Below are 18,383 nucleotides of genomic sequence, written 5' to 3'. Positions count from 1 at the left end.
CTCTTAGATATGATCGTGTCCAAGCTTGGAGTGGAGTATGTGTCTATGTGTCGGAAAGGATATCTTTTTCTAGGAGCATAAAGACTTGGAAATGATCTGGTTAGAATTGCGTGGCGTGATCTATAGACCTCTAGAAACAGAAGTTGGTATACGTGTTAAAAATCTAGAAACTGTCATTGACACTTTCCATAATCACAACATAATACTGACGGGCAACCTAAATGAAAATCTGTCGACTCCAGCTAATAAACATTTGTCGACTATTATCACTACCTTTGGTATGACTTGGTTAATAGATGAACCCAAGAGGCCTTTTTCTAACACGCTGCTACATCCGATTATATGCAACAAGCATGGATTGGTAATAAATTTTGGGACCATGTCAAACTTTTGTAGTGATCACTGTCCTGTCTTTGTCTGTTTGAGATCTACAATCCCGAAGATGCAAAAATACAAACGATTAATTTGGCAATATAATGCAGCAAATCCTAATGACGAGCCATGTATGTCAACAGCAATTAAGACAGAAATTAAACATAAAAATAAACTTTACAAAAAATCTCGCAAATTTGCATTTGAACTCAATGTTACTGCTTACAAAACACAATGAAATCACGTTAATTCACTTATTAGAAATGCCAAGAAATCTCACGAAGACAAATTAAATGAGAAAATAGAAACCGTAAATGTTGGAAGCAAGTTTTGATGGAAACTCTGCAAATCTGAAAGAATAGTAACTCCAATGTAAGTCCAGTTCCTCCTCTCTTAACAGACAAAGACACTTACGAATATGATAATGCAAATAAAGAAAGCTGAACGAATTCTTTTCTAGTGTCTGCTCCTTGACTGACACAAATGTAGCATGCCCCAATGTTGCACCTAAGACTAACGCAGAATTACAGGGTATCCCTGTTGAATCCAGTGGCGTACTTGAGGTGCTTGAGTCAGTCGACCCAAGCAAAGCTACTGGACCAGATGTCATCAGTCCCAAAATGCTTTTTGAAGATAAGTACGAGATTTCTCCAATTTTGACATTATTCAATCTGTCTTTAACCTCAGTAAAGTATCCTCCTTATTGGAAAATTGCCAAAGTTACCTCTATATTTAAAGACCAATTTCTTTGCTTAGCTGCATCGACAAAATCTTCGAACGCATTGTCTTTCGGAAAGTATTTAACCACATGCGTCCCAAATATCTCCGAACCAGTATGGTTTTTTACTATCAAAGTCAACAACCGTGCAATTCGCTGACCTCTATTTTCATATCGTTAAAGCCCTGGATGACGGCAAGGAACAAGTTTTTGATCGAGTTTGTCACAAAGGCATACTAGCTAAATCGAAGTCACTCAAAATAAAAGGCGGCATGCTTGACTGGTTTGAGGATTATTTAAAACATTGGACAGTGTTAGTGAAGGCCAAGTAAGCACCATTAAAAACATCCAAAAGGACGAGCTATGCGTCATCGCTAGTTAAAATAAAAGTGCTGTCTCTATGAAGACTCAGGTTTCATACAATTGCGTAAAAAAACATCAATCTGGAGCGGAGATTTGAGGTCTGGCCAATATATTGTTTGCCACACCCCATGTAAAGAAGTGCATATACAACATTTTTTACAGTTCAGCACGTCAAGTTTTACATTAAACAAAGAATCTTCTCTCAAATTGAAAGCCTGATCCTTCTAACATGTGTATGCATGCTTATATTCCCACAGGTCGAATACAAAGCAAATATTTCTTCGATTTATAGACACTGATTAACAGCTTTATATATGTACGACTTTGTTCCCAGCAACAGTTTATCCATGTATTGTCATGTAACTAAACCACTGCCTGTTGTGACATGTACGTAACATATATCCTATATAAAGAACTCTGTGGACATTCATATTCATATTCCTTGAAAATAACATGAAGTTTGAAACTGCTGTTAGAATATAACAATGTAGAAAGTTGAGATGGCGTTTTATATTTCTCTCTCTCTCTATATATATATATATGTATATACATATATGGATGTGGATGTACATTTATTGTTCCGTAAATAATGATTATCTACATATCTTTGTTAACATAATGGTAAACTTCAAACTAGAATAGGAAAGGTAACTGTAGTTATAACTTATGGTCTGATGGTCGTGCTTTGAACTTCAAATGAACAGGGGCCGATTCCACAAAGCCATTTCTGACTTAAATCAATTTAAAATCTTTCCAAAAGGCTTAGTTTTTGGTAGTGACCGTTGAAACCCAAGTCAGAAATATCTTTGTGGAATCGATCCCGGTATTCTGTCATGAATAAAAGTTACAAGTGAGCAGTATGTTTTCAGGACACTGAGCAGTTACAACTAAAGGGGAACAGTGCCTATAATCCAAAGGTATTATTCGGCACCCCTAGGTACATTCTGTGACAGGCAGCGAGCGGTGCTGTACTGAAGGGAAGGTGTGAGCGTAGGCAAAATGGAAATAAACGGGACTACATAAGCCACGACAGAACATTATGTGGCTTCTGCGTGCCGTGGAGATCATTTTGACAAGACGTCTTAAATCCAATTTCTTGCGCACGGTTTTGCCCATAAGTCACTGTGGTGTACGTAACAAGTTATGAAAAAAGTTTTGAGACAGTCAGTGCAGTATGAGATTTTGGAGAAAAGAAAAGTGACAACATCCATAACTTGAATAAAGAGACGTTTATTTTCTTGTTGATGTTTCCCCATACTCAAGACCTTTAAACATGTATAAATGTACATCACGTAAATTCGACTACGCCTGTTGGTGTGTTCTTGTCCAGCTCTTGCAAGACTAGTGCTTCACAAGTGAAGCTCTTGTATTATACCCCGTAATTGTATTCCTTAGTACAATTATTGTGATTGCAACAGAAATCACATGATTTACAATAACAAAGAAATACTGATACTTCAAGCTATGTTAGAATAACTTTCAACTCCATCGTCATGTAAATCTAAAACAGATTTTTGGGTGATTGCAAGAACTTACACAAGTACACACGCACATCTCTCTGCATGCTTTGCCATTATTAGTAACATTTATGACTAACAGCATATCCAGGGACATTCCCACCTCACGCTAGACACACGTGGTTCACCCTCTGTGATCTGTGAATCATTCCCTGGGATATGAGAATATGTCAAGGTGTTCATTCACAATGATGATTTCAAGCAAACAAACTTCATTTAAGAATGCAACGCACATGTATATCTCACTGATTCTCCAAGATTATCGATTATCAACGAATAGTATTACGACTTCCAAACCGGTTCTGTGCATGTTTCCAGCCATACTTCTCATACAAAAAATGTATGCCAAAAAAAAACTGCGGAATGAGAGAATGTCCCATGGACAGTAATATTAGTTTACATACCAGATGGCCTGAAGTTACATATATGTAACACATAAGAGAATATGGCAATATCACAGAACAAAAGCCATTCAGAAAAATTAAAATAAAAAATACATAAATGTTATACTGACTTGCCCATGCTCTTTTACCTTCTGGTTCTATACCCAAAATGATGCACACCTTTCCAGCACTAACACGCAACAGCACAGAAAAGAGATGAATACACTGTATAATACCATTTCCGATTCACTTTATTGCTGTTCAAGCAGAAAAGCATTATGAATACTTGAGAATGAGGTCTTTGTCATTTTCTATTTTTTTATGATTACTAGAGCAATCTGACAGATATAGTATGGCATCCATGCATCTTATTGGGATTTTCTTCTCCTTTAGATTGTTTCCTTTACATGAAGTCATCAGAATCATTCCCATCATCCTGTAAAACATGACAAACAAGTATAAATGAGTTCAATGTATGGTGATGACGAATGAGGCCCATTAAACATGACCAATCCAATGCTCTAAGTGTAATATACATGTACGTTGTGAATGCTGTTTCACATCTTTCTAAAGAGTTTTGTGCTCATATGGACAGTTTTTTTTTTACACTTACCTAACGACAGTAAGTTTATAGGTGGAGAAAATCAGAGTAGAGTGTACTTGGGTAAACTACCAAGTTACTAAGGAAATAGGGCTAGAAACATATCACTATTCAAACAGTATCTTGTATCTTGTATTTAGAAAGTCTTTGGTATTAATTGTTGTTCTACATGTATGTCATCCATATTATGCAATTATTAATATGGTCAAACTATAGGCCACATATGCCTGTGGGATGAAGTTTCTCATGAATCTGAGTTTCCATCAAGATTTACATGCATGTTATGTAGGAAATGCAAGCATTCCACATCCAACTATCCTCTCCTTTCAGATACAATGCAAACATCAAAACACCTTACCACATTGGTCTGCATATTTTCTTCTTTCATTAATGATGAGTATGATCTTAAAATGAAAAACAAACAAAACAAATATAAAAATTTGAGTATACTTTGGGAAATAAACAAATCAACCAGAACAATTTGCTGTTTCACCATCTATATATTCTGATACACTCCAAGAAATCTGGAAATATGAAAATTTAATTAAAACAAGAATAGCACAAATTGGCTATTTTTGATAACGCCCCTGTTTTATTATTAAAGATAAAAGTCATGATTTTTTACTGCACTCATTTATTAGCTACATGCAATTACCTATAAGTATGCTACTAGATCTGACTTTAGTTAAGATCGGCATTGCCTGTGATTTTTTGTTCCTCCCTGTCCCTATCAATTGATAAAATCACAGTAATTAATGCCATGCACATGGAAGTTCCTCTCAGTCAATACATAAGGGATATTGCCTCAACTTGAGGTGTTTGATTCACAGATATACACCTGGTAAAGCAGTTACATAACAGATCAAAATGATTTAGCAACGAGGTCTGTTATGTTACCACTTACCAAGTGTATAGCCGAGATCAAACTACAAATGCAAATATATGTAGGTGATAGCCTACTTACATCATGACGCTACTATTCACCTGTGAGTGCTTCATTTTACACATTGTCTTCTTTCAAGGGACAATTCTTAGTATGTGCTTTACCTCAAGAAACAATCTGAATTTCTTGAATAGAAGTATTATTTAGTAGAAGGCAGTTTGCCTTTGCCAGACAGGTACAGTAATGGTGCATGTAATACAGCACCAAATTTAAAACTTTTGCTTGGGCTACATAAATTGACACCACTTTTTGTACTGACAAGCAGTCTCAAAAAATCATGGCATGTGAAGCTACCCGTTTAGCTCAGACCCAATGACAAATGCAAGCATGACTACATGGTATTCATGCATGTGTGACATTTGTCAGGATATGTGAAAATATGTAACTGACCCTTTGTGCCTATTTTATGCACAGCTCAACAACCGTCCCATTAAATCCCTCTCTGTACAACAACTTTTAACCTGGAATTCTTACTAGGCTGTGACTCAAGCAATACACCATGTTAGAGAAGCAGGACACATAATGTTGCACCAGTCCTACCCACACTCATATGGCTTACAAGCAAACACTGTCTATGTAACATCAACGGAAACAGGGGTTTATCAGGTTATAGAAATAGCTCACATCTGATTGGTTAAAACTTTTTAAAAAATGGCAGTGCTTCAAATTTTTCAATATGCATGATTTTGCTTACTTGTATTCTGAACTGTATCTCTGAACTGTGTCCCAAAAAATAAAAAAGGTATGTTTTTTAAGATATGTGGAATACTTTATCGTTGCACTGCCACCTATACATTCAGTTTAGCATTGTCTTTTCTTTTAAGACTCAAAAGATGCTCTTTGTATCCCTTTAAAACAGCCTACAGATATTTTTGGAATTTTCTGGAAACAGGAGTGTCAATCAATAATTACTGTTTATGGCAATAACATGTTCTTAGCTGTTTAGCTGCATAAAATATGATGTTTTCAAAAAATGTAATAGGGCTCTTAAGACACATATAGACAGTTCTCACTGATAATTTATACATACATGTATAAGATAAAGAAAGAGATTACATGTAAGTTGTGTATATTGGCTGACTATTTCGAGCCTTTCACTGTACATGTATTTTTATTTATTTGATTGGTGTTCCACGCCATACACAAGAATATTTCACTTATACAATGGCTGCCAGCATTAGGGTGGGAGGAAACCAGGCAGATCCCGGGGGGAAACACACAACCAACCGCAGGTTGCTGCAAGACCTTCCCACGTATGGCCGGAGAGGAAGCCAGCATGAACTGGACTTGAACTCACAGCGACTGCATTGGTGTGAGGCTTCAGGGTCATTATGCTGTGCTAGCATGCCTGTACATGTAGTGTTGTTTCATATGAACAAATACATAGCAGAATAGAAATTTGACATCAGAAAATGCTTAAAATATGTTGATTCTATGTCCTAAGTTACTGGGTTTTATGCCAATTTCAAGAGCCTTTAAGGCAAGAAAGGTTCACATTTCTCTTCTATATTGCTAACATAGTTGTACTTGGTTTGGCAGTACATATCACTAGGCACTGAATCCTAGTTATATTAAGCGGGTGGGTAACTTCCTTATACACAATAGCAACAGTATGTAAAAAAAAACATAAGTTAACATAATTTACCTTAATTCTGCCTGTTCTTTACGTCTTCTTTCCTCCTCCTTTTCTTTCAACTTTAATTCTTGTTGAATTTTCCTCTGTGCCTCTCTCTCTTTATGATCTCTTTCTTCTCTCTCTGCTCTAAAGTCAGGATGCTTTTCTTCTTTTGTCTTGTTCAGTCTATTCACTATTTCGTTAATTCTTTTTTCAACTCTGACAGATCTTACCTGAAAGTAAATACCTCAACATATCTCTTTGTCTAAAATGTATTCAAACTGATTACAATGCACCCCAAAGACTTCTTAATTTCCACATTGTTTCCACAGGCAAAGGTGTTTATGTTCATGTATAATATTATCCTAAATATTAGTGTGTATTCCAGTCTCTAGTGTACAAAGTGAATAAATGATCAGAATATCCTAAATGACCTAAAATTTCATCCATGACTATGCTCTTCAAGTTTCCAGATTCTGAGAGTTTTACTGATTTTAGAAAGCTGTTCTCAGGTTTGTTTGGAGTGAGTGAGTGAGAGCTTGGGGTTTAACTTCGTACTCAACAATTTTGAGTACATATGACGATGAAGGAATCCTTAGGGTGCATGTACGTGTAATGTGTCTCCTTGTTGCAGGGCGGATTTCCACCGCTCTTTTATTTAGTGCTGCTTCACTGAGATGACTTACCGAAGGCAAGTAAGCCGCCCCACCCGAGCCATTATACTGATACGGGTCAACCAGTAGTTGTACTATCCACTTCATGCTGAACGCCAAGCAAGGAAGTTACAACTTCCTCTTTTAAAGTCTTAGGTGTGACTCGATCCAGGATTGATCCTGGATCTACCGGTCGGTTTGTTAGGAAGGTACATGGATGTCCTACTAAGAAAATGTAAATTTCAGCACCAAAAGTAATATTTTATGACATTTATTTGTCTCCAGAGATACACTTTGTGGGTCAAAATTTTAGGTCATTTAAGGTAGATGGTAATGTTTAAGAAATCTTTTTAGTGTCAAAGACTTTAAAAATGCAATAAATGTATACTCCTCACCCTCCAATTCAAGAGAAATGTAAACTGGACACTTCCTGAATAACACTTAAATACATTTAAACATCACAGGATTTGAAATTAACGTACAATTACTAATACTCACATCTTTCTGTTTGTAAAATCCAACCTGCCCTACATCCATTCCAGCTGTCTTTTTTAAATTAGAGGACATAGTGTATACCACATCTATATTATTCATCTTATTACCTGTAGGAGACATCATACATAATTCAATTACTTTCTGGATAACTCATAATAAATATTAGATCCCTTATGATCAACAGGTAGCAGTACTGCACTACGCTCATTAGTAAAATGTGGATAAACAGTACTGCAAGAGCTATGTACAAGCAATGTACTACAATGTACAATATACCAATTTACACATGCACACATTAAAGGCTGACAGATCATCACATGTACACAATGTGAAGTTCAATAATCAATGTGAAGTTCAGTAATAAATATGAAGCCTTTGACTATATGATTACCACTTTAATTAATCCTTTAGTATATGAAGTTAATTGTCTGATTTATTCATTGACTGACTGGTCAGTTGATTGATGATTAGTGCTGCATGCAAGGATTTTCCACTTACATGACAGTGGTCAAGTTTATAGCTGTCTGCAGAGTGGTGGAAACAGAAGTGCATGGAGGAAACCACTGCTGTTCCTTCTCCAGGTACCAACAAACATTCACGCTTAAAGTAGGCCTGCAAATATTTGTATGGTAGCACTTACCATTCAACCCAATATGGTATTGTCAATACGTTTTCATAACATTTCAGAAGTGCTGATTTTCCTCAGCCATATTGTGTTATTTTATTAGATGAGCTTTTTATATCAGCAAGTTTAAAGACTGATCATTTCAATTTTCATCATGCTGACCTCTTTCTCACCTTGTATACTGTTTGCTTTGACTAGCTGAGCACAATCATCTATCACAGTTTGAGGGACATCATCTAATGTTTCTCCCTGAACAAAAAGGTACAAAAACATACGTTATGTAAATTCAAGCTAAATTATCAGACCCATCTTGCTTGTGGTGTTAAAATATTATTTATTACCTCATAGCAACCTGCACAATTAGCCTTTTACCTTATTGATAAAGGGTTGATAAACAATGCACCATGAGCAACTCCAGTTGTACAAGCCAACTATATCAGTGTTCATACAGCCATAGGGTTGTAAAATTCCATCATAATCCAGGATTTTACAGTCTTTCATTGCTAAACTTGCAGGATGTTGAACGGTTAAATTCAAGTTGACGATTAGGCGTTTTGTGGGCATGTTAGTGGAAGGTAATGGAACAATCGTTCGAATGGTTGTGTATGGTTTCCCTACGCTTTCAACATTTATATTTGAGTCATATCATTTTATTTGCTTAGTCTTTAATGTCACTCTCAATAAACCGTATCACCATGATTCCTGTAAGTTGTATCACACCTGCTATTTAAATGGTAAGCATGGCATAATATAACAACATACAGACTTAGTTCCATTTCTACTGAATGCAACAACCAAACAAGTAACATTAATAAATGTACTAGTATTAAATAAAGTCCTTGGTACATCAGGTGTAAATGAAGGACAGAAAATATATTTGTTTCATTCTTCATTCACTTAATGTAAGTTGGCAGTACAATGTATGATATATTAATTCATGGATAATAAAGCTTAGGGCATATCTAAAGCATTTAAACAATAAGTATGAATGACAAGACATGGAAAATGTTGTATGTGCCCCAAAAATGAACTTTACATCACATTATCATCCTAACTTCCACACAAACCTCATTAACACCTTTCTGAGATCAATATAATTTTCTGAATCAGGCAAAATGGAACAAAATTTTATGCCAAATACAGTATTTCATAATATCTAAGATTTTAAGGCAGTTTACAGGTTTTGATTTTGTTAAGCCCTGTAAGCCTGAATGACAATCAAATTGCATCGTTAGAAAGGTATTTATTTCAATTAAGATGAAATTCTTAAATATACATGTATGTATAATAATGTACATAATGTTTTGCTCCTGAAAATCAATGGGTATGCAATGCTCAATTTATCACAGACTGCCTCTGTTACCAATACTAAATCTCCTAAGACAGCAAGAATCAAGGTTTTAAAATATATTTTCTTTCACAGTGCCTGACATGATGCCTGACATTATTCAGTTCTAAAACATGAGGAAGATATATGCAAATTTCTGGCTTCAATCAAATGGTGCTTGACTGTTGTTTTGTGCCTGACAACATCTTTGACAAGCAAATCATATTCAGACTTTTTCATTTATAGAAGCAAACTCAATATACAATGTACTTGATGTTTTGTTCAATCATGATCGCCATAGGGTACTTACCTTGTGTAGTCTTATATATACATGGGCTGAAGAAACTTTATCTACATGAAACCTAAAGAAAAAATGAAGAAAAAAGGAACATTCATTATGTTCTTTACAGTGATATTTAACTACCATTGCAGCAGCATAAAACTGCTAAATCCTACAAACCTTTTATAATGTATACATACACACCGTTATCTGAAATATTTAAAGTACTTCATGGTTACACTGAACCGAAATTACATGCTCAGATATTATAATTAAGGGATACTAACCATAATTGTGTGAATCGCACATTATAGTTAAATAATTAACAGAAATCGGACAACTGAATAATAGCTTACCATACATCTTCTGGAAATGCCCAGCGTATCAAGTCTTCATCTGGGCAAAGGCAGAAGTTTCAAAGATTTATTAATATATTTAATTTATGTTATGGGAAGTCACCATCAAGCCACAATTTTTTCATTGGCATTGTTTAACTTAAATACATTAAAAGTGAGCTTCTTGTAAATTATAATTAAGAGAATATAAAACTGTAAATTTAATCCCCAAGACAAACTGAAGAAAATAAACCTAAAATGCTACACTGACTATTAGGCTGAGAATCATTTGGATATGCCATAAATATTGCTGCTTGAACTCCAGTCACAGACCCCAACATTTGCTATAATAGCTTTAAGTTCTAGTACTTCTTTACAAATGTAGCTCAAACTCACTTACTTTCGTGTTTATCTTCCCCCATAAAAAGTGTGTATGGTGGCGTAACAACTGGAACAAAATAAATCATAGCCAAAAATACAAAAGTGGCAGCTTCAGACCATCGACAACAATCGGTATAACAACACATTTAAAATTCAAACTCAATTTATTTGTAAAGGTATGCCGTGTGGTCAGAGTCAAAGACAACACAGAAATACCGTTAGCACAAAAAAAAAACACTGACATTTGCAACAACAACCTTAGTGGTTTAACTGCTCCAGCTCTTGCTTACCATTACTTGTGAAGTAAAACACCATTTTGTGTTTGATTTTCAATGAATCGTTTTCAACTTCTCGTCTGTCACCGCAGCACCCTCTAGTAGACTAAAATAAATTCAAACGGTTTTAACTGTCCAAGACTGGCCTAAACCATAACAAACCCTTATTTTACACACGTGTATTTCATGAAGAGCGATTGGATAAGGGGGTTAACTCTTGTGGACTCTCGATTCATAATATCTCTCATGTCTTCAGGACTGAAAACGAAAGATCCTCTTTTGAAATAAAGGATCGTCATCCAGAAGTGGAATAAACCCTACACACTGTCAGGTATTTAAGAAATTTTCAATTCTGTGCATACATTACTTTATTTCCTATCTTGACTTCTGTTTGCTCGTGCATGGTTTCAGAATTTGAAGTTATAGGGGTCTAGCCTACAAAATAAATGAACCTGTGACATATTAGCCCAAAGCGAAAGTGGACGTTTCTAACGTAACGCCCAGCTTCGGTATAAACTTCCACGCGGACAATTTCACTAAAAAAATCGACTCGAACCCTACCTTATATTTGCTATCCGTCCATGCCCTAAAACGCCCGAAATGCATTATGTCAAAGTCTGCACTGGTAAACCATCTTTCAACAGTAATGGAGCCGTTTAAACTTTCGAATCGGACAACTCAAGTCAACGTCTGCCATGTTTGGAATTTTTTTTTCTTTCATCTTCGCGCAGAGTGATGGGCCGTGAAAAATTTATCCTACCCAACATTCTGTTTACAGGGCATGCAATTCGTAAAAAGAAGTGTTGGGTGGGATAAAATTTTCGCGGTCCTTCACTCTGTCCGAAGTTTAAAACCACTGGATTACTGTTGAAAGATGGTTTACCAATGCTGGCTTTGACATAGTACATTTTGAGCGTTTCAGGGAATCAGTTGATAATTTTAGTGAAATTGTCCGCGTGGAAGTCTATATAAGCGAAGCTGGGCGTTACGGTAGGAACGTTCAGCTCAGCTTTGGACCAGTGACATATATACGCCTTTATCATAACATCAGTTGTGCGCTCGACACATACAAAATATGACACTATGCCTTAGAATTTTTAATATACGTGGTCACTTCATAATTCCATTTGTGATCCGTCATCTAACATCCGATTTAGGTCATGGAGATTTCACGTAGGCCCTAGGCCCTGTTGGCAAAGAGCGAACGATGGTCTCCAAATCTCCCTCTCGGGCTAGCCTATATAGTTTCGTACGGTTTCGTTTTGTTTACACCTGAATATAATAGGAGAAATCTCACTATAGATATTTGGGGCCACTCTCTCGTTTGTGAACACACAGGAATTGCAGAAGTCTTGGAATTGCAGAAGCTTAAACGGGTAGGCTAAACTTAAATAGTCTAGTCTGGTCGTTTAAAGCACGCCTAGGCCTATCATGATCAGATCTGAACTTTTGACAAATTTTATTTCCATTACAAGGTGTATCTAGGCCTACATGTAGGCCTAGGTAATGAGAATAAATCTGTGAAGGAAAATGCCATTTGTTTGTAATAAAAAGAAAAGTTCTCGGCGAGCCTAAAGCTTACCTGATAGTATCAGGGTAATAAATTTTCGCAGAGGTGTATTATCCATGTGTGAATGTGGTTGTATTAAAATATGGGCACCTCGTTTAATGTAATGCTAAAGACCGGCTTATGTCTGGTCTACTCAAAGTGTGATGTACGTGTATATTGCATAATAGAAGCAGAAAGCACTAGGTGAATATTACCCACAATCTAACAATTATTACAGTATGGGTAGCACTTGTTATACCGGTACCCATTACATTTAGTTATTACTAAAACCCAGCTCCAGTATATGTATGTAATAATGTTAGGCTACATAAAACAGCACATCCATATTATTGTAATAATTATTACATTAAGGAATTTTATTGGACTTTGAGCATCTATAGGTACTTACCCTACTTACTGAAGAGAGACGCACACGTAAGTTTCAAAAGCGGGATCTTAATTTTTCAGGTTAGGCAAGATGTCGGGAAAGTAAGAGCAGTGGAAAGAGTATTTCCGCGTAATTCTTCAACCGTTTCGCATGTTTACAAGCATACTCTGAAGGCATTATTCTGTGTTGATTGATAAAATTATATTCTTTGTGAAGCCCTGAAACTGGCAAATCCAACCAATGTCTTGTCTCAAAAATCATATTCAGTATGTGCATAAATTGCCCTCAAAGTTGCTCTTTCATATGCGAAAAGGTTCGGGAATTAGAGTAGATGCATGATATACAGCGAATGAAAATGCGCATTCGGGTTCGTATTAAACAAGCGTATTAACCTGAAAATTGGTCAGCAAAGAATCGATTGATTAACATCAGAAGGTACATTCTTCTGTCTTTGAGCTTACCTGATTGCCTAAAAACCCTGACGGGTTGCTTAATTCAAAGCCCCTAATCTGAGAATGTTATTTTACTATATAGGTTTCCGAAATCTGCAGGTTTAACGAATGGAATGAATGAATGATTATGCCGTTTAACGAATGGATGATTGTGGTATATATAGGTTTATGTGCATTGGCAACGTTACATGTGTTGCAGTGGCGAGAGCCTTTTACTACAGCGCTAGAGGAAGCGATTGACATTTCATTTAAAATATTGGATTTGTATTGGCCGTTTAGTTAATATATGAAACATTTTAAATATCGTGAGAAAAAGAGAGATTTTATTACCTAATTTAGCATCCCCACTGAGACCCATCCCTCTGCTGATCCATCACTCGATCCTTAGCTCTATGCATCGATCCGATGCCACATCGCCAAAATGGCACTTTATTTAGTATTGATTGCTGCATGGTATTTTAAATATACATTAAATATAGACCTGTGAAGACACGGTTATGATTGCTGCTTGGTAATGCACATATAGCCTACTTGCAAATAGGTGCTGAAAAATTTTGGGTGTAGAAAGAGTAGCCTCGTCCACTTAATTCTGTATAGTTTAATTGCTCTCTGAGAACTATAAGAGCTATAATAGGAAGGTGGCGTTCATAAAATTTCATATGGTATAAGAAAGGCCAAACAGCAGATTGCTGTTTACTCGTGCCGGTAATTTGTAGGCCTATATTTTGAAACATATTACAGAGTTGACGATGTTCTCACTTCACGGCTAGTCGTGCAAACCCCAGGTATATATGTATATATATATATATATATATATATATATATATATATATATACTTGGTATGTACATTTACAATAATCAAGTGCTGTGGGCGACTCCACATTAATAAGCCACTCCAGACATAAAAACTGTTTTAAGTCAAAATCTAAAATCTCAAGGCCACATACCTTGCTTACAGTTTTTGATTCTTGGTCACTGGCTCCTGTTTTAAACTTGTTCTCGCCACGACTGAAAAATTGCTGATGTGGCGTTAAGCATTCATAGTCATTCATTCATTCATTCTAAGTTCTTGAAAGCAAAAATTGGTATCATGTCTCATAAGATAATATTTATGAGGTGGTCAAAATATTAATTTCTATATAGGACCAAAAAATAAGCTCTAAAATCATCTTCCCATTTATGATTTTAAAGTACGCGGGGATGACTTTATAAAATCGACCGCTATTACAGTTTTGGAGTAGAAAAAAAGTTATTGTTGACAAGCTGTTGTATGGGAGATGTACATGATTTCCATCATAACAATTGGTGATTAAAGTTAACGGCCAGTACCAAGAAAAACAAACTATGCTCGTAGTCAAGAATCTTGAAATCGTGAAAATGTTATTTCTCTACCTTCGTATGCTACAGAGAAATAAAACATTTCTACAGCTGACCAAAATTCAGTTTCATAAGTGCTGGCAGAAAATATTGCTATATTTAGAAATATTGCTACAATGCCATATAATTAGCACTGCTTATCCAGAACATTCCGAGTAGCTATGGCGATAGAATCCGTTTTCATGGAGATCAAGATAGATCAAGAAGTTGTCTTCGTTGAGAGAAGCACACATCAACCTGCAGGCTTCCGAAGAACATCTGCCACCACTAGCGAGTTTTCCTTTCTTTATATTTTTTGGTTGAAGGAAATGGGGGACTCCAGTGTCACTTACCATTAACGGCAAGTTGCTTACTACTTTCTCATATATGTGGCGTTCAAACATTCACACCATCTTTGTGGAAGACAAATGGTCTTCAACGGACATTATACTACGCAAACATGAGCGTCGTCGAACGTTTATATCGACATGCACCAACGCCGCACAACAAATGAGAGCCGGAAATCTATAAATTCTTTGTCCGCGGCCTGGTTTGAACCCGCACCTCGTGTTTCATTTATATATTTACCATTATATTGACGAAATCTTTGCACTTAAATCCGTAAAAAGTTACGGATTGTCTCATATTATTCCCAACACGTGATTGGACTCGATGAATTGCACGTGCACCAACATAACTGAGCAGCCACGCACACATTATGACGGCACAAGATTTAGCTTACTAGTATTTTTCTCTCAACATAAACCTTCTTTCTGCTAATAAAGAATGCAACATGGTTAAGTACTGCGATTTCAATTGCTTAATTTGGTGCCACAATTTGCATGAGAAAAAGCACCACCTGGAGTAGGCTTTAATTATAATACATAGGAACAAAATACCTCAAGCATTAAAATGACTTCACTTTATTTGACGTATCAGACGTAGAACGTTTTAGAACGTAAAGAAAAGCGTAAAACAAACAACACACGTCAACATAACTTTGTGACCAATCCTGATTAAATTCACCACTACATGGAGGCTGTGTGAAGGAATATTAGGATAAAACAACGACAATTGTGCAAATGAAAATTCTGCACACAATTCCAAGGAGACAATAGCAGGGTACATGATTACATTGTTTGACAGATTGACATAATATGTATCCATGCAGGGCGTGATTAGTTTACCACCATCTTGTAGGCCTAAGTGTTTATATGAGAGAAATAAAACTAGCTTCACTCATTTTTAATGCTAAACTTAATAGTGCACATCATTTTTCGCTAACATGCATATGCTAATGTTCTCCATTATGCATAAATCGGTAAACCACCTACCACACCTGACAACCTGCTTAGTGCATTCAAGACTAAACACTGCAGTCAGTGAATCAGGAACTAGGTCTTGCTCGACCACAAAAGCCAATCACTGATTTGGAGCAGCACAGGAATTGATAACTCTTGCAAAATTAGGTTTGTTATGTTCAAACAGTGCAAATGAAATACATGTTTCAACTAAACTGATTTTTTAAAAATTGCCACTTCATATACCTTACATAAGATATATATAAACAAGATCAGGGCATGAATCAGTGATTACACATTAATATAGTGTAACAGCTATAGTAAAATTAACTCATTTTTTTAACGTCTTTCAGTTTTTCTTTCTTATGTTGTCTATATAACGCCATACATGGCAAGCCAGAAAACTAATTAACAGATTTTTTCATTCATAGAAAATTACAAAATAATGTCCAAAACAGAAATAACATAGTTTACAGTCATCACCGTTCTCTCCTATTCACTGTACAAATGTTTAGAGTTGCAATAACAAATAATACAAATAAATTTTCTTCTATAACAACACAAAAGATTCAAACACAATGCATTGAAGGAAGCTATTTCTCATTATACTATTATACATGTACAACATCATCTGTCCATAATTCAAAATCTTCTCCTAAATCAAATCAGGATTGAACAACTTGTTGTCCAGATATGACAAACTATTGTGACAATAATACAAAGTGATGAATAGTATGTGCATATATTTTGCATTACAGTATGACTATAAATAATCACAAATTATCAGAAAGAAAAGAATTTTAAGTATAATGTCTGAATATAATGTAGTCTTAAGTTTCCAGTCAAAACATAAACCAAAGCTATACACTTTAGCCCTTATTTATCTTGCTACATACATCAGTACTTTTCTACTTTTTTAGTTAAAAAAGTAAATTAAAAAAACATCAAGAAAGCAAGACACCCAGAATCAGCATTCTAAAACTGTTGACAATATGCTGATATCAATTAATTAATTAGGTATATCAAATTTGCAAATGATCTTTCATTTAAGGAAGCAATGAAAATCCAAATCCTGAAGAAGAAGAAAAAACTATCCACTTGAAATATATTTCACCATCAGTTATACATACTGTATATCACTGACACACCACTGTGTAAAGTTAACTTGTATCAAACATGTTCCTTGACAAAGTACCACCAGAATCCAGTGCTTTCCTAACTAAACTGCATGTAACTGCACAATTCTACAAATCATTTACTTTTGTCTTAACACAAACCTGGAGCACTGTAGTCCATATGAATATTACTATCTTAATTTGCATGTGAGGAAAGAGCATGAAAAGTAAATAAATATTTCCAATAAAAACATGTCATACAGAACATGGAAGACAAAAATGCAATCTTGCTTAAAACGACGTCATCTTCTTGCTCTTACAAAAGGGTCGAGGGATGGATAGGTTCTCTTGCAATAGAGATTACTACGTGTGTCAAGTTTTATATGTTTGATGTTTTACTCCTGAATATTTCACTATATTCAATTTTAGACATATTGGAGAGAAAAACGTAGCGCAAAACACCAACAGAAATAGTAAATAAAAACCTGTCAAAATAATTAGGTCATGCAATAAAATGGATGGAATATTTTACAATACAAATTAATCTAAAGACTGAATAACTGGATTATAAGAAATAGAACAGTAGCTATAGAAAACACATACAATATTATGTATACATTTGGGAAATGATTTTGATTGATTCATGCAAAACAATATTTTTGCTCTATGACTAGAAAATACCAGCTCAAGATGCTTGGATTTTTATTTTGATCAAAAAAAGACATTTGACTGACACAGTTAACCAACATATATGTCTAACACTATGATAGGGAATATAATGATTCAAACCAAAACTATTCAATTTTGTTTTATGCTAATGAATACATACCACAAACATTAATATACTGTTACAAGACAGCCCACAAAAACAATGATTAACCAGTTAAGACCCTTAACATCTACATGTACATGTATACACGACCTTCATAGCATTTATTATACACTGAGTGACATTTATGCCAGGCATTACACCATCAACCTGACATATTCCCAGAAAATAATACAGTTATGACAAACTGCTTACAATTTACCACCAACATGTCCTCTAGTTGCACAAGAATAATACTTCAAAACATGACATCCATCATCTTTTGCCGGATATTAAATACAATACTGAATAAATATACAAGTAACTATTCCACACACAGTCCACACAGTCAGTGATTTACATGCGCATGTATGCATGTATATACATACATACACACAGCATTTACATATGTCATGTTAACTGGGATTTGTGTAGAAAAGATATATAGTATAAATTAAGCAGAACACTTTCCTTCTTGTATGCACAGAATGGAATGGTCAAGGGAATTTCATGAATGTACGAGAACCAAA

General features: G+C 35.4%; 1 protein-coding gene across 2 annotated transcripts; it reads right to left on the bottom strand.

Moving 5' to 3' along the window:
- Positions 1 to 2,602: 2,602 nt before the first annotated feature.
- LOC135470541 (coiled-coil domain-containing protein 25-like) lies at positions 2,603 to 11,549 on the bottom strand. Of its 2 annotated transcripts, none has more exons than XM_064749548.1 (9): positions 11,445 to 11,549; positions 10,628 to 10,675; positions 10,249 to 10,288; positions 9,923 to 9,974; positions 8,459 to 8,534; positions 7,664 to 7,767; positions 6,543 to 6,745; positions 4,313 to 4,358; positions 2,603 to 3,789 (listed from the first exon to the last, which is right to left on the bottom strand). In XM_064749548.1, the coding sequence occupies exons 2-9, from the start codon at positions 10,647 to 10,649 to the stop codon at positions 3,757 to 3,759; spliced, it is 576 nt and encodes a 191-aa protein (XP_064605618.1). In that variant the 5' UTR covers positions 10,650 to 10,675; positions 11,445 to 11,549; the 3' UTR covers positions 2,603 to 3,756. The 2 variants fall into 2 exon arrangements, with proteins under 2 accessions (XP_064605618.1, XP_064605617.1); XM_064749547.1 differs by lacking the exon at positions 11,445 to 11,549 and adding an exon at positions 10,899 to 11,045.
- Positions 11,550 to 18,383: the final 6,834 nt, after the last annotated feature.

Source organism: Liolophura sinensis, chromosome 7 (genome assembly GCF_032854445.1).
Source record: "Liolophura sinensis isolate JHLJ2023 chromosome 7, CUHK_Ljap_v2, whole genome shotgun sequence".
Lineage (NCBI taxonomy): Eukaryota > Metazoa > Mollusca > Polyplacophora > Chitonida > Chitonidae > Liolophura > Liolophura sinensis.
The sequence above is the reverse complement of the archived record's forward strand: the minus strand, read 5'-3'. Positions and strand labels throughout refer to the sequence as shown.